We start from the raw sequence: 18,208 nt of genomic DNA, 5'->3' as shown, positions 1-18,208 counted from the left end.
TGCAAATCCTGACCGTGCCATCTTTCTTTCTTGAAGCCACTATTGCTGAAACCCACTCTGTGACCTCGTCTATGGGGGCGACGACACCCAGTGTTGTCATCTGGTCCAGTTCATCGACTACCTTCTGTTTAATAGCCAAGAATACTCTCTTTGGAGAAAAGACTGCTAACAGTGCAGAGTCATCTAGCCTCATATAGTGCATTACAGGTGGCTTCCCAATGAGGTTGCAGTTGAATAGGTCTTTATATCCTATCACTTCTGGAATCTAGTGTGTACAAAGTAGATTAGCCTCAGTGTGATGCTGTCCCGAAGATCCAACAGTGGTTTTATGTTTTGATCAGCGATATGAAACTGGAAGCTCCCCAGAGTGCAAAGTAGAGTAGCCACACCTTCTGTGCAGATAGTTTGACTGCTATACACAAGGTCCCTCAATATTAGGATCTGGCGCAGCATATGGGTCTATTTCCCCTAGCAATTGCCTGGGCAGTATGTTGCATTTTGTTCCAAATCCTGGAGGAGTGACTGGCTGCAATTGGGCTGGTGGCATAGGCAGATTGCTGTAGTCTAGATCTGCAGCATTTTGCAAAATGATTCCATTTGCCACATTTGTTGCAACTTTTACTAAATGCCTAACATGTAATTCTGAGAGTGACGGCTGCCACAGTTGGGACAGGGCTTGCCCCGTGCTGTGAAAGCATTTGTTTCCCGCCACCGTAATTCTTTGCTGGTTCTTTCTGACTGCGCATTCAGCATACAGATGCTGATGGCTGATTGCAATGTTAGATATTTTTCACGAAGAAGCTGCTTGTGCACAACATCACTATAGACCCCACACACAATACCATATCTCGCAAGCTCATTCGTGAGGGCGCCAAATGCATATTTTTGGTTAGAATTTTGAGTCGCAATGTTGGAGTGAACTGATTCATCACATTTTTGCTTGGTAGTTTTAAACTTGTGTCTATCCAATATAATGTTTTTTTTACTGACAATACCTTGGGGCCGTTCTTCGCCTCCCCTGTTTGAAAATCAAAAGATTCAAATTTTTCGACGGCCTCAGGGACAGCTAAGTTTAATAAAGTGTACGCCTGTACCTTCTTGGATTTGTCTGATAGACTGGCACTACAGTCAATCTGCTACTTTTTCAAATTTTGTCCCTGATGTTCTTGTTCAATAAGAGCAGAATGATGTGTCAAAATCCCCTGTTCCAATTTGCCAACTCCTAACACCATGCAGACATATTGGGTTGCAATGACTGGCAACCAATGACTTAGAACAAAAGGGTTATTGTTAAACCTGAGCAGCTCTTAAATGCTGTATGTCTGCACGCACTCCAGGGAGAACTCCTGCACTCCTGACATATGACACCTTTTGTACCCGGATCATCCAGCATCTACCCGGTTTATACCAACCATAGCAAACTATTTAATTTTTACTGGACTGTAACTTGCTTAATCTATCCTTCCCCGCTCTAATCTATTGAGTATGCGTGCATGCAAAAGCCTATTTTATTTGAATTAGACTGGGTTAAATACAATAAAGGCTGTTCTCTGTTAAAATGCAAGAAAAAAACCTGTGTTGTGTGTTTCATGATTGCAGCAGGTAAACAGTTAAACATGCACTGAAATGACGAATATCCTTTTAAAAAAAAAACCTTGCTCTGGACAAACCAGGAGTGGTAAAAGAAAAGGGAGCCATTCTACCTCATCTGATTCTAACACCAGAAAAGTCTCAGCAGATTGGAAAGCTACAAATGTAATATTTAAGAAAGAAGGGAGACAGAAAGCAGGAAATCATAGACTGGTTAGCTTCATGTCTCTCATTGGGGAAATGCTAGAATCCATTATTAAAGAGGTAGTAGCAGGACATTCAGAAAATCATAATCATAGAATCCCTATAATACAGAACCTCAAGTTCCCTTGACACTAAGTGGCAATTTAGCATGGCCAATTAACCTAACCCCCACACCTTTGGAGTGTGGGGGGAAACCGAAGCATCCGAACGAAACCCTCGCAGACATGGAGAGAACGTGCAAACTCCACACAGCAGTGACCCTTGGCCGGAATTGAATCCGGGCCCCTGGCGCTGTGAGACAGCAGTGCTAACGACTGTGCCACCATATACAGAGTCAACATGGTTTTGTGAAAGGGATCTTGTGTTTGCCAAATTTGAGTTATTTGAGGATGTAACAAACAGGGTAGATAATGGGGAAACAGAAAACGTATTGAATTTGGATTTCTAAATGACATTCAATAACCTGTGATATAAAAGGTTACTATTAAAGAGCATATGGGGACATGTTAGCATGAATAGAGAATTGCCCACAGAGGAAACAAAACTGGGATAAATTCATCTTTTTTCAGATGGCAATAATTATTTGTAGCTAGTGGAGTAGAACAGGGATTAGTGCAGCGGCTTGAACGATATTATTGACTTGGATGAAGGGACTGACTATTGTAGCTACATTTTCTGACGATATGAAGATAGATTGGAAAGAAAGTTGCGAGAAGAATACCAAGAGTCTGCAAAGAAATATAGATTTAGATTAAATGATTCGGCAAATTCAGTATAATGCGGGAAGATGCGCAGTTGTTCACAAGTAAAGGGAATGGAGCAAAACAGTCAACTGAGCAAATACAAAATCAAGATGGTGTGTGATATACAATTCAAAGATCCTATGGTCTCACTGAACCCTTCTGACTTGGTCAATTTTAAGGTTGGAAGTGGATCAGTGGTAGCAATCTTGTCGCAGTTAGAAGGCTTTGCATTCAAGTCAAGAAAGGAATTGGATTTAAGCAGTGTCTTATCAGAAGAGGGTTTTAGAGAAAGAATACGAGTTTATGAACTCAGCAGCTGAATGTACTGAATGCTGATGGTGGAACGATGAAAATCGGAGATACGCAAGAGGTCAGAAGTAGAGAAGTATAGTGCTAGAGGAGATCAGAGATAGGGAGGACTGGAAAATAGATTAAAATTTTGTTCTGTAGAAGGGTCATATGGACTCAAAACATTAACTGTGTTTCTCTCTCCACAGATGCTGCCAGACCTGCTGAGTTTATCCAGCATTTTCTGTTTGTATTTCAGCTTTCCAGCATCCACAGTATTTTGCTTTGATTAGAATTTTAACATCCAAGATGCTTCTGAGCTGCAAGACAATGTAGGTCAGTGAGCACATGAGTTCTGTATTTCGGATGCGATCTCTGCCGCTCAGATGGACGTGGAAGATCTTGTAGCATTATTTCAAAGAAAAATTGACTTAATCACTTTGTGTGGGACCTAGCTGTACAAATTGGCTACCATGTTTCCCAAAGTACAACTGTGATCATTTCAAAAGTTCTTAATTGACTATGAAGTGTTTTGGGACGTCTGGAGGTCATGAAAGGCACCATTTAATTATTTTTATCCCCCATCCATTTGGTTGAATTATTTCTTCTCATCGCTAGACAGAAGTAAAACAGATGAACGGATTTCCCCAATTCCAGTGCAGTACTGGCTTGTCCAATTAAAGATGTGATCATGTCTTACAGATTCAACAAAGACATAAAATAGTGTTCAGACAATCCTTTCTCAGCATGAAAACCATGGTGAAGAAAAGCAAAGAATGCTATGTTCTCTTTGGTTTCTCCCCAGAGTTAGTAGATTTCTCAGGAAATTGTTAAATGCGAGCATTCCAATCTCTATGCTGTATATCCTTGCTTGGTGGTTTTATCTGCTTTATATGCTCTCTGTATGGCTACCTAAGGAGCAGAGGATTGTTAGTTTTAGCATTTGGCCTAAAGAGCACAAATTTCTTCCATATGCTTGGCTGGAGAACATTTCCCAAACTTTAACAATGAAATATTTAAGGAGCAAAGAAAACCTACTTTAACAAAAATGAACTGAAGAAACACCACATATCTCAGGGTTTTATACAACGTGGGAAGAGATCAGAAAGTGTGGCACCACTTAATTGCAACATTATGACATTCTCATGCTTGTCCAGCACATAGCATCTCTAGAAACTGTTAACTCAATTAGGCTACATATACTTCTTTCAAGGATATGGCAATTAAGCGGTATCCTTTGTAGTTATAGCAGGATGTAGATAATGTGATCGGAAATACCAAATTGACAAAATTAAAGGTCATGCTGAAACCAATTGAGCATTCTTCAAATTCTTGAGTAAATTAGTTTTACATTCTTTCAAATATAGAAAATGGCATAAAGGACAACAATTGCAATTGTGAAGTTCTGAATTGTTTAAAATTTTGAAAATTAAGACCAAGAATCTATCCCAACTTTTAGATACAAAACATTGGTCAAAACCAACACAAGTTAGCACCAGAAAACAATCAGCTCTGAGTTGCAACAATTCTGTGACAACAGTAAAGAGGTCTTACAAGCTTCTGAGGACCGTGCACGGAAAGATAGATTTAGAGATATAAAGTAAAGATTATTCTTCCAAAACACAAATGCATTATATTCATCCAGCTCACACAGCATCTACAAAATATTATAGGTGGAATTACAAATAAAAGATTAACTACTGGTACAGGCTCAGTAATGTCGAGCAACGTCTGAAAAAATGTATGTTCAACAACATAAAAAGGTCATCTTGTGTAGACATATTGAACATTAAATTGCATTAATTAACTTCACCCATGCCTTGCATTCCTGCTTTCTTCAGTAAATGTTTCAATGTCTACAAAAACAATGAGGCTACTGTGCATATAACTATTTGTTCTTTTGCTGTATTAATTTTCTATGCAGTAAAATGAAAGTAAAAACTTACCCTACTCTCTTCCAGGCTGTCAAAGGGGCCTGGTGGATCATCCAGACATAAAAACTCTCTCACTGAAGTGCTGAAAAGACAAGGTTACTTTAGGAGAGAAGACGGATTTTGCTGCAGATCAGTTTCCAAGAAGTTCCATATATTTTGTACAGAGAAATTGGAGCCAAGACTCATTTAAAAGGAATAGTAACCTCAAAAGTATTACTGTGGACTCTATTCCTTCAAATGAATCCCTCTTAAATTCTGTTTTGTCAAAAATGACTATTTACATTTTCACTCAGCATTGCTAGTTTCCCCGCTTGATATTCTCCATTTCAATCTCTACAATGACGCTTTCTCAGCACCAATTACTTTTTTCATTCTGAAGTTCACCTATATTTCTGATGTATGTTTAGCCAGTAAGAACCCATGGTAATATATGTTAAAATTTCTACTTGCTTAGAATATCATGAGCAAACAATTAAGAAATTCCATGTAAAATAGAAAGTATATAGATCTACTTAAAACCATTTAGCAGCTTAGTGCATGTTAATTTACTGCAAAGCATGATGATTTCCACTTCTATAACTTCTCATTGGCAAGTACAGAATGCAAAAGTAAGGTGCATCCATACCTTACAACTGGGCCTGAAATAGTCTCAGGGCTGAAAGAAAACCAAGGTTGCCACAACCAAAACAGAAAATGCTGGAAAATCTCAACAGGTCTGACAGGGTCATCCAGACTCAAAACTATTCTTTCTCCACAGATGCTGTCAGACCTGCTAAGATTTTCCAGCATTTTCTGTTTTTGTATCAAATTCCAGCATCCGCAGTATTTTGCCTTTATCTTAAGGTTCCCCCAATTTCATCACAAAAGACAAAAATGCTATAACCAAACAAAAACTCAAATTAAAATGTTAGCCACTGTTAGAACTTGAATCAACAACTATGGTGCTACAAACGGCATTGGCACTGGGTTTATAACAACAGAACATGCCATGCATGTTTTATTATTCCAGGCTCAACAAGTTCCAACAAAGAAGTTGAACTCACTCTGTTCTTAACCACCACTGCTTTCTTGGGGGCAAATATTCAAATTCATAGCCCGACATTTAAGGGAATTAGTGTTCCCTTCAAAATATTCTACGAGTCTGTAGAATATTTTTGACAGACATTTTTTTTTAAAATGGCCCTACAGGAAGACATCTTCAGTTCCTGAATTAAAATTGGGCTTCTAGACAATTGAAGTGTTTTCCTGGAGATAAATACAAATAAATTAATCTGATTACTCAGTAAACGCTTACTTAAAAAAAAACAATATAAATATGAGTTGCAAAGTACTTTTGTAGTCTAGTCACTGTTGTAATGTAGGACAAACTATGCACATTAGGCATGATGTCTGGAAAGCTTACATACCTGTTAGCAATATCTTTGTGCGCTACGAGATTTTGCAGAAATGCCTGCAGTCCTAGTTGTCTGTCTTCTAGAAAGTTAGGGTCATAATTATCCTTGAACCAACGTTTGGGAGGAAGTGCCAGACGAAAACCCGGAAACATCTCCTTCAACTGGAAAAAATTTGAAGAATGTCATTTTTTGGTTTATTGGTTAAAATGGAATTTCCTTGGCAGCAACATATCCTTGCTAGTACATCAGCCGTAACAATTTTTTGCAGGACAGCACAGTGGCAAGCATTGCTGTCTCACAGCATCAGGGACCCAGGTTCAATTCTGGCCTTGAGTGACTGTCTTTGTGGAGTTTGCACGTTCTCCCCATGTCTGCGTGGGTTTCTTCAGGGTGCTCTCAACTGTGCAGGATAAGTGCATTGACCATGCTAGAGCCAGAGTAAGATCATATCACTTAATAAAAATGAAAATGTAATCAACTCATGTCAAAAAGGAGCCATTTATACAAAAATATGAATTATGAGGAGGCCATTTGGCCCTTCGAGCCAGTTCCACCATCAGATTAAATCATGGCTGACCCAATTGTAATCTCAACTCCACTATCCTGTCTAGAGCCTATACCCTTTGACTCCCTAGTTAGTCAAGAGTCCATCTAACTCAGCCGTAGAAACATTCAATGAACCAGCCTCCAGTGCTTCCTGGGGAAGAGAGTTCATCGAACAACTCTCAAGAAATTCTCATCATCTCTATCTTAAATGGGATAGCCCTTATTTTTAAACTATTCCCGAGTGAGAGTCTGTCGCTGGATCAAAATCCTGGGACTCACTTCCCAACAGAACTGAGAGTGTACCTATACCACATGGACTATAGTGATTCAAGAAGGCAGTTCACCGCCACCTTGTCAAGGGAAATTAGAGATGGACTGTAAATGCTGGCCTAAAACCAAGACCCGCATCCAGTGAAAGAATTTTAAAAAAAGAAACATCCTCTCAGTGTTAATCCCTGCTAATTGTCCTTGGGAATTTATATGTTTTAATAGGATCACATCTCATTTTTCCAAACTCGAATGGGTGCAGGCCCAACCCGTCTAACCTTTCCTCATAAAGAAGGAAATCAGTCCAGTGAATTGTCTTCAAACTGCTTCTAATGCTTTTATATCCTTTCACAAGGAGGCCAAAACTGTACACTACTTCAGATGTGATCTCAACATGGACAACTGTAGTAAAACTTCTCTGCTTTTATATTTCATTCCCCTTGCAATAGACAATAACATTACATTTACCTTCCTAATTATGTCCTAATCATTTGCAAGAGAACAATTTATCTTTAATCTATAGAATCATTTTGAAAACCTAGGGCAAAAAACCTTTAGAACATCTGATTTATAAAATATGCATTTCCAGCAGGTGGGCAATGCTGCTGGGCGGCATTTATTGCCCATCCTTATTTATCTAGCTCAATGGGTAAATATACAGCCTAGTCTGATGCTATGCACTTATTGTGTTGCAGCAGTAAAGTAACGAAGTATTGCTGACACTACTATCAAACAACACTTACTCAGCAATAACCTGCTCACTGGCCCTGATGGAAGCCAAACTCAGCAGACTGTACGTATGGCTGTTCAGTTTGTTTGGCTCAGTAACATATGAGACAGTCCATATATCGAATGAGCTGTCAATATTTAAATCATTAAAAAAGAAACCTCATGAGCGCAGCTGAAAAACAAAGTTTCTATTTTGGGATTTTTAAAAAACATTTACCCAGGCATTTCATATATTCAGTTAGGGTGAAATAAATGCTTTGCAGGTGAGGGGTACAGGTTTGAGTGTATGCACGTATGCAGAAATATTTCATCTCCATTTTAACATTAATACAGTTTATGTCTTTAGTGCTACTTTAACATCATTTTTCTATTAAGAACAATAATAAAGTTACAAACCTTGTCATTCAGGCGTGAAAAGTCTGTGTACCTCCTAAAAACCACCCAGCTCTCATCTAGATGATTTTTGACAAGTATCTTGTAAACCTATGATTAACAAGATAACAGAATAGTATGCATACAAAATTGTGCTGTATGTTTTTTTAAAGAAGTGCTTAATTTAACTGTTTAATATGTCCACATGATCATGAAATAATGTCCACATGGTCATTTCTAGAGGTTACAAGGATATATTTTACAGCCGAACAGTTCACTGTCCTTAAAAAGAAACTTTTGGTCATATTCCTTTTTATTTACAGGAAAAAAAAGATAGCCTATAAATAAAGACTCCATGTTCCCAATTTTGTTTTAACAATCTTTGCCTAGCCACAGTCCTAAATATGTTGATTTAATGATTGTATGTTTCTATGGATTCCAGCATTCTGAAGTAATTTATTTCTATTTGTTTGTAAGCCAATGTTGTCTCTGACTGTATGACAAAACAGTATGGGTGGCACAGTGGTTAGCACTGCTGCTTCACAACGCTGGGGACCCGGGTTTGATTCCCGGCTTGGGTCACTGTTTGTGTGGAGTCTGCACGTTCTCCCTTTTGTCTGCATGGGTTTCCTCTGGGTGCTCCGGTTTCCTCCCACAATCCAAAAGATGTGCTGATTAGATGCATTAGCCATGCTAAATTCTCCCTCAGTGTACCCGAACAGGTGCCAGAGTGTGGCAACAAGGGGACTTTCACAGTAACTTAATTGCAATGTTAGCGTAAGCCTACTTGTGACACTAATAAATAAACTTTAAAAACAGCCATGTCCAAGCCTGTCCTCAGCTGAGATACAGACAATCAAATTCCAGAAGGAATTGATGGGTGAACACTGATGTGGAGCCGGATCTGTTGAAACATTCAACCTTAAAAAAAAAATCGTACAACATTTCTAATGTTGCCATGACCACGTTAAGCAAACAGACTGAGTCAAGGAATCTAATTTGTGAAACTTCCTGGTCTGTTTGCTTCATTGTCTTACCTAGTTAAAACTTCTGAGTCAACTAGTTAAACCTCTGAGACAAAAAGATCTTGAACTTTCATTCTGAATAAGACAAATATTTTTTCCCTTTCCAAATGGTCTTTCTGTCCCAAAGATGAAGACTCTTGCTAGAATCTGTCTGGTAATTTATCCAAATAACAATACCATATGCAAATCAAAATCCAGGAACAATGGAGAACTAAAACAAAAACAGAAAATGCTGGATAATCTCAGCAGGTCTGACACCATCTGTGGAGAGAGAATAGAGCTAACGTTTCAAGTCTGGATAACCCTTTATTAGAACTCATGGAGAATTATTTGATTATTACATAGGAACAATGCAATTAAATGCAATCCCGCCGATATTGGAAGCAGAAACTCTGGTTGATTTCTCTTTTAACCCGAGACTGAAATCACCACTGTAGGATTTAGTTAATACAGCTTTTCAATATGCAATATTTCTATGATTAGAAACTTGGGACTAATTTTCTGAGATCATAATATATATTTTTCTATAAATTAACACTTTCAATAGATCACCACTTGCAGAGAAATGCAGAATATACAGACAGAATTACAACACAGCTGTAAATGCAATGCTGGGCACATTCTTCTGCATTCGACTATAGTCATGGTCAGTGCTTTATCACATCACAGGTTTGCAGAAGTGCAGTGAATGCCAGCACCAATATCACCTAACCATAAGTAACGAAACTCAGAAACCAAGCACTGAATACCAGCATAATCATTAGGACAAACTCTGAGCTTGCCTTGCTCAACAGCTGAAAAAAACTACAGTTTCAGAGTATCATGCACAGTTTTAGTCTCCTTACCCAAGAGAGGATATACTTGCATAGAGGGAATGCAGCAAAGGCTCACCAGACTGACTCCTGGGATGGCAGGATTGTCATATGAGAAGAGATTGGGTCGACTAAGCCCGTATTTACAAGAACTTGGAAGAATGAGTCGCGGTCTCATTGAAACATATAAAATTCTGACAGGGCTAGACAGATTAGATGCAGAAATGATGTTTCCTCTGGCTGGAGAGAAGGGTCTAGAATGAGGGATCACAGTCTCAGGATAGGCTATTTAGGACTGAGATGAGGAAAACTTCACTGTCCTACTCCTGCTCCTATTTTTAATGTTTTCTCCCAGTATTCAACCTGTTTACTAGTGCCCTTTGCTTCCAGCAGCTGAAAATTACACTCAACTGACACACAAACATTCAGAGATTCCCACATCTGCACCTACCCTCTGGAAATGTTTCAAAAATATTTCACATCATTTGTACCTTTTTTAGGTCTCCAGAAGCTGAAATTAACAATTTCCTTGCCTTAGTTACAATGTGGACTCATATTTCTGATTATCACCTCAATTTCACCTGCTACATATGTCAGTACAAGTATATAACACACCAATGCAGTTCACATCAGAACATTGTAAGTGGCTTTCAGGTGCTCCATATTCATCACAAATCAAACCATTCTTTCCCTTTTTGTCCATCTCCAAATGTATCAAATATAAAATTTCTATGTTTAAATTTCTTTACACCTTTTTGTATAACCTCCACCAGCCCCCACCGAGCTGAGTTCCCCTGACTGACATTATTATTCAGACCTAGGCCTTCAGCCACCTAGATCTCACTCCCTAGAATTGCTAGCCCCGCCTCTCCTCCTCAAGACTGTTCTTAAAACCAATTTTCATTGACTTTCTAATCTTTTAAATCAACAACCTTCCTCATTTTTCTATGAACCATCTTGGGACTTTTTCCACCTTCAAGGTACAATATAAAGTTACTATTATTAAAAAAATACAAATTCATACAATTGTAGAGATGACATACATACATAGAAAATAGAAACAGGCATAGGTCATTCAGCTCTTCGAGCCTGCTCTGTCCTTCATTATGCTCATGGCTGATCATCAAATTCAATATCCTGATCTTGCCATCCTCTCATATCTTTTGATCCCTTTAGTACCAAGAACTAGATCTAATTCCTTCTTAAAATCTTACAATGTTTTGGCCTCAACTACATTGTGATTAGTGAATTCTACAGATCACCATCTCTGGGTGAAAAAAATTTCTCTTCACCTCAGTCCTAAAAAGTTTACCCCTTATCATCAAACTATGACCCCCAGTTCTGGACTCCCCCACCATTGGAAACATTCTTTCTGAATATACCCTGTCTAATCCTGTTAGAATTTTACAAGTTATGAAATCCCCTCTCACTCTTCTAAACTCCAAATGAATATAATCCTAACTGATTTAGGTCTCTCCTCATGTAACAGTTCTGCCATCCCAGTAATCAGCCTGATAAACCTTTGCTGCACTCCCTCTGTAGCAAGATCATCTTTCCTCAGATAAACGACAGCAAAATGCACACAATATTCCAGCTATGATCTCACGAATGCCCTAAACATTCCTATTCCTATACTCAAATTCTCATGCTATGAAGGCCATCATAACATTTGCCTTCTTTACTGTCTGCTGCAACTGTGCGCTTACTTTCAGCACGAGGACACCAAGGTGTTGCTGAGTATCCACCTCTCTCAATTTACACCCATTCAAATAATAACCTGCCTTCTTATTTTTGCTACCGAAGTGGATTACTTCACATTTATCCACATTATACTGCATCTGCCATGCATATGCCTGCTCACTCAACCTGTTGAAATAACGCTGAAGCATCCCTGCATTCACTTCACAGCTCACCATCCCACCCAACTTTGTATCATCTGCCAATTTGGAGATAATAACGTTAACAGTTGGGGTCCTGGCACAAATCCCTGCGGTATCTCATAAATCACTGTCTGCCAATTGGAAAAAGACCCATTTATTCCATGACAAAACCTAATGTAATTAGATCAAACCTTACACCATTTTAAAATCACGTACAAGTTATTTTGTCTCTACATTATCACTAACTTCTAAGAGAACATTAAAAATGACGCTAAAGTTGCAAAGTTTCTCAAATGGCTTTACAGGTTTTATCCTCCACTCATTCAAATTCAACAGTGGTTTCTCCAGTTCCCAATATCTCCAAATCAAAAGGGAGTTAGTAGCACCATATCCATATCAAGTTAACATGCAACACTGGTTACCTGAAAACATGTACCATAACTTCAACTGAAATTAAAACCAAAAATAAAAAATTCAGAACTACAGTCAGAAAACACGTAGTTTTAAATAATCCATATTTGTATTTGTGGGTATTAGAAACAATGTATCGTGTAAACAAGTTTAATTTTGTGTTTCTGTACAAGGGTCAAAAGATGCCTGCATGTCTGTCGGTTTTAATCACTTTAAACTGTGCCTGCATTCTGAAAGTAAACAGACTTTGAAAGTAAACTAGGTTGCTACTTAGCAACCATGGAAGACTCCAGGTTAGAAAGAACTTGAGTTTAGTTTTGAAGCTGGAGCCAGGACAAGCTGGACAGGACAAGAGTGCTGCAGGGAGCAGACTTCCCAAATGAATAAAAGAAAGTCCAGAAACCAGACATGTGACGTAAGTCAAAGGTTTGGTGACATGGTGGTTAGCACTACTGCCTCACAGCTCCAGGGACTTGAGTTTAATTCCAACTTTGGGTGACTGTGTTGCGCTTGCACATTCTTCCAGTGTCTGCATGGGTTTCCTCTGGTTTCCCCCACAGTCCAAAGATGTGCAGGTTAGGTGGATTGGCTATGCTAAATTATCCCTTCGTGTCCAAAGATATGGTTAGATGGATTAGCCGGGAAAATGTGGGCTAGGGCAGGAGAAGAGGGCCAAGGTAATATACTCTGTCAGATAATTAGTGCAGAGTTGATGGACTGAATGGCCTCTTCTGCACTGTAGGGATTCTGTGGTCTTAATATACCCTTTGAAGCAGTGGTTTCTGTTGGCATGGCTGAATACTGGGGAGATAGTAATGAAGCTTGAAAGAACGTGCAATCCTAGGCACAGGAATACTGAAAGGAGACACTAAAATCCTGGAATGGTTATTTGGTGAAAGCATCTGAGATAAAGTGTTGCTTGGGAGAAGATTCTAAGGCTTTTTTTCCTCAAGAGTGGAGTTGAGAAACACTTGCGTAGAAATCAGATTCCAGCGAGATCAGTTGGCTCAAAGTGCACTAAGCATCTGAGGGAAGTTGATGAGAAATTTAGGGAAATTGTATTGGGTGGCATCTGTCACTTGGTTTCAGAGTGTGGTGTATCTGATCACATTTCGCCTTTTGGTTTACATGGATTGTGTACCTACCGAGAATGTTAGAGTTTAATATTTTTTTGTAACTTGTGTAATCCTTAGAAATCTGTACACATCTATAAAAGGTGCAGTGGGAGTGGGGAGGAGTGCATTATAGTTAATTTTTTCTTGTTTAATAATGTTTTATTATTTTGTTAAAAGTTAATCGGCAGTCCTGCAACTCTGTTCATGCATGTTTCTAAACAAAAAAGAAAAGTTACGACCTATTGAGCCGGGGATTCGCTCTGGGACCTGACTGTCCAGTAGTTTCGGCTGGGATCATGACACAAATGATGGGCCATGGGACACAAAAATACTTTAAAAAAAATAAACAGTTCAAATTAAATCCTGATCAGTAACTGAAACTAAGAAAGATTTACATAACAGGATACATCTGCACAGTGGCACTGCTACCTAATTTGCTTACTTTCCAAAAGATGTCAGACCTTAACCATACTTAATTATTTTTAGAGTTGGTCTGCATATTAGAGTAGAAAGGAGAAAAAAATGAATTGCAGATTTCTAAAGTATAGAATTGAAACATTATGCCTCAGAAACAGATCGATGGACATATCAAGTCTGCACTGGCATTTTTCTACACAAACCTAGTCTAATTCCAGTCTTCTGCTCATTCCCTGCAACATTTTAACTTTTTTTCCAGCAAATCTCCAATTCCCATTTAATCTAAGGAGTCTGTTTAAATAAAAGTTTGAACAGGTTGGGACAATACCTATTAAAGTTTGGAAGAATGAGAGGTGATCCTTATTGAAACAAGAAAGATCCAGAGGGGACTTGACAGGATAGATATTGGAAGGATGTTTCTAGTTGTGGGGAAGATTACAACTTAAGTGACACAAATTAAGAATAAAGAGATCTGAGATGAAGGGTTTTTTTCTTGAGGGTCATTAGGATGTGTTTTTCTCTCCACAGATGTTACCAGACCTACTGTTATTCCAGCACTTTCTGTTCCTATTATGTTTCAGACCATTTATGTTCTATAAACATGGTTAACTCTAATTTTATTATAAATTCAAATTGAGACCTACACCGGTCTGCCTTGCTTACAGATTGAAAGGCAAATACATGACTCAAATTATACTCTTAAGTATTACACTTAGAGCTTTATCGTCTAAAACTGGGCTGGCATCACAATAGTTATTATTCAAATGAAAATCTGTGGAGTTAATTCACACTAAAGTAACTTGCACAAGAGTTCCCTCTACACACATAACTATGCCTTTTATATTTACTTGTGCAGTTCAGTAGATGTATCGAGCCTCTACAATTAGAGGCAATTGTTCTGGTTTGTAGGGTGTGTTGTGATGATGTGCATATTTTTAATATTTATTTCTATGCTTATGTATACATTCTGTGGAGGCAAGCATAAAGCTGTGTGTGAGTGTATGTCCAATGTTAACCAAAGGAGGTTGTTGGAGTCATATTATCTTCAGCGTCTAAGGGATGAATTTGGTAATGAGGCCTAATGGTGGGTTTAAACTTGCAAGTAAACAAGAGTAGATTTATAATTTGCATTTGGGCATAAAAATGTGAAATGATCTGCAGCTATTGTATTTCACAGGAGTTTCAAAGATGCCAAAGAACAGTGGTGTTTTACAGGACATTCATGAGTAAATAGAAGCAGGTGTTTTAAAAATTTATGGACCCAAAAATAGTGGTGAAACCCACATAAAGGTTTCAATATTTGGGAACCTGAGTTTTCAAAGGGATATCTGAAGATAATGAAGAACTAAGATGAAACGGGTACAATGGGTATTCATGAGAATAGGGTTTCAGCAGTAGCAAACTGGTGTGCAAAGTCCTGCTGAAAACCACCTCCTGTGTGTTTGGAATGTGCAGTTAAAATCTTTTAATTGAAGAAAACCAATTTGGGTTTCGGCCAGGAAGATATTTGTCCAGAGAAACAGTTGGTTTTGAGTTTCACTGTGGAAAACCACATCAGCATGGATTTATTTTTAAGTTGTGGATTGTACTTCTGTTTAAAGCAAAAGCAATTTCTCAGCTTTGGTAATATTTCCTGGATTTTAATGTTTAAGAATCTATAAGAACTGTTGCCAGAAAATATAGCTTTGTGTACCTTTGATGAAGCACGTTTGGGGTTGTTTTGTAAGATTTTCTAAACTGTCAATCTTTATCTTCTTGGGTTTTATCTTTTTTAATAAAAAATTTAATTTGTCAAATTTTTAAAATTATCAATGTAGTCCTGTGCTATTATATTCAGTCGCTATCCATCCTAGATTCTACAATACATTTTTTAAATTTTCAGCCGAGACTTCCTCAGCATTATCAGCTGCAGTCTTAAAAGTGTACAATTTATACAACAGAGTGAATTAAGGAAATATAGGGCAAGTTGTGCCAGCAAGAAATTTCCATCTGTATGATTTCTTTAGTTTCAAATGACTAGTGAAGGTCTATATGCTGGGACCACATTGGATGGGACAGTCATTTAGGATTGCAAGCTCATAGAAACATAGAAAACTACAGCACAAAACAGGCCCTTCGGCCCCACAAGTTGTGCCAAACATATCCCTACCTTCTAGGCCTACCTATAACCCTCCATCCTATTAAGTCCCATGTACTCATCCAGGAGTCTCTTAAAAGACCCTACTGAGTTTGCCTCCACCACCACTGATGGCAGCCGATTCCACTCGCCCACCACCCTATGTGTGAAAAACTTCCCCCTAACATTTCCCCTGTACCTACCCCCCAGCACCTTAAACCTGTGTCCTCTTGTAGCAGCCATTTCCACCCTGGGAAAAAGCCTCTGAGAGTCCACCCAATCTATGCCTCTCAACATCTTATATACCTCTATTAGGTCTCCTCTCATCCTACGTCTCTCCAAGGAGAAAAGACCGAGCTCCCTCAGCCTATCCTCATAAGGCATGCCACTCAATCCAGGCAACATCCTTGTAAATCGCCTCTGCACCCTTTCAATCTTTTCCACATCCTTCCTGTAATGAGGCAACCAGAACTGAGCACAGTACTCCAAGTGGGGTCTGACGAGGGTCTTATATAGCTGCATCATTATCCCCGGACTCCTAAACTCAATCCCTCGATTGATAAAGGCCAGCACACCATATGCCTTCTTAACCACGTCCTCCACCTGCGGGGCCGATTTTAAGAGTCCTATGGACCCGGACCCCAGGGTCCTTCTGATCCTCCACAGTACTAAGAGTCTTTCCCTTTATATTGTACTCCTTCATCCCATTTGACCTGCCAAAATGGACCACTACGCATTTATCTGGGTTGAAGTCCATCTGCCACTTCTCCGCAGTCTTGCATCCTATCTATGTCCCTCTGTAACTTCTGACATCCCTCCAGACTATCCACAACCCCACCAATCTTTGTGTCGTGGACAAACTTGCCAACCCATCCCTCCACTTCCTCATCCAGGTCATTTATGAAAATGACAAACAGCAAGGGTCCCAGAACAGATCCCTGGGGCACACCACTGGTGACCGACCTCCATTTAGAAAAAGACCCATCTATACACACTCTCTGCCTCCTTTGGGCAAGCCAGCTCTGGATCCACAGGGCAGCAGCCCCTTGGATCCCATGCCCTCTCACTTTTTCTAGAAGCCTTGCATGGGGGACCTTATCGAACGCCTTGCTAAAATCCATATAAACCACATCTACCGCTTTCCCTTCGTCAATGTGCTTAGTCACATTTTCGAAGAACTCCACCAGACTCATAAGGCACGATCTGCCTTTGACAAAGCCATGCTGAGTATACTTGAGCATACCAAATGCTCCTAAATCTTGTCCCTCAGGATCTTCTCCATCAGCTTAGACTCACCAGTCAGTAATTTCCTGGGCTATCCCTATTCCCCTTCTTGAAAATAGGAACCACACCCGCAATCCTCCAATCCTCCGGCACCTCTCCCATCTCCATCGACGACGCAAAGATCATCACCAGAGGCTCTGCAATCTCTTCTCTCGTTTCCCACAGTAACCTGGGGTACATCCCATCCGGACCCGGCGACTTATCTATCTTGATGCCATTCAAAGATTCCAGCACAACCTCTTTGTTAAAGTCCACATACTCAATCTTTTCAGTCCACCGCAAGCCCGCAGTACATCCACCCATGTCCTTCTCCTCTGTGAAAACCGAGGCAAAATACTCATTAAGCACCTCTACCATTTCTACTGGTTCCGTACTGATATTTCCCGCCTTCACTGTTTATAGGCCCTATTCCTTCACGTCTCATCCTTTTACTCTTCACATATTTATAGAACGCCTTAGGGTTTTCCTTAATTCTACTTGCCAAGGCCTTCTTGTGACCCCTTCTGGCTCTCCTAATTTCCTTCTTTAGTCCCTTCCTACAAGCCGTATATTCATCTAGATCCCCATCTTCACCAAGCTCTCTGAACCTTTTGTACGCTTTCCTTTTCTTCTCGACGAGGTCCCGCACAGCTTTCGTGCACCACGGTTCCTTTAACCTACCAACTCCTCCCTGTCTGCTCGGAACATTGTCCTGTAGAACCCTAGACAGACATTCCTTGAAAATCTGCCACCACTCTTCAGTAGATTTCCCCGAGAATACCTCCTTCCAATTTACTCCTCTAATTTGCTGCCTTATGTCTTCATATTTCCCATTACTCCATATAAACGCTTTCCTAGCTTGCCTGATCCTCTCTTTTTCCAATGCAAGTATAAAGGAAATACAGCTATGATCGCTATCCCCAAGATGCTCTCCCACTGAGAGATCTGACACCTGTCCAGGCTCATTGGTCAGTATCAGATCAAGTACAGCCTCTCCTCTTGTAGGCTTGTCCACATGCTGTGTCAGGAAACCCTCCTGAACACACCTAACGAACTCCTCCCCACCCAATCCCCTTACCCTAGGGATATTCCAATCTATGTT

General features: G+C 39.5%; 1 protein-coding gene across 4 annotated transcripts in view; it reads right to left on the bottom strand.

Annotated features, from left to right (window-relative positions):
• snx16 (sorting nexin 16) overlaps window positions 1–18,208 on the bottom strand; it is a 31,886-nt gene that overhangs the window by 8,818 nt on the left and 4,860 nt on the right. For all 4 annotated transcript variants that reach the window (XM_078216052.1, XM_078216049.1, XM_078216050.1 and 1 more), the window contains exons 3-5: window positions 8,092–8,178; window positions 6,166–6,314; window positions 4,772–4,841 (exon numbers count right to left, since the gene is read on the bottom strand). In XM_078216052.1, the coding sequence (XP_078072178.1) occupies window positions 4,772–4,841; window positions 6,166–6,314; window positions 8,092–8,178 (306 nt within the window). The remainder of the gene's footprint in view (window positions 1–4,771; window positions 4,842–6,165; window positions 6,315–8,091; window positions 8,179–18,208) is intronic.

This window comes from Mustelus asterias, chromosome 7 (genome assembly GCF_964213995.1).
Source record: "Mustelus asterias chromosome 7, sMusAst1.hap1.1, whole genome shotgun sequence".
In the NCBI taxonomy this organism is placed as follows: domain Eukaryota; kingdom Metazoa; phylum Chordata; class Chondrichthyes; order Carcharhiniformes; family Triakidae; genus Mustelus; species Mustelus asterias.
The sequence above is the reverse complement of the archived record's forward strand: the minus strand, read 5'-3'. Positions and strand labels throughout refer to the sequence as shown.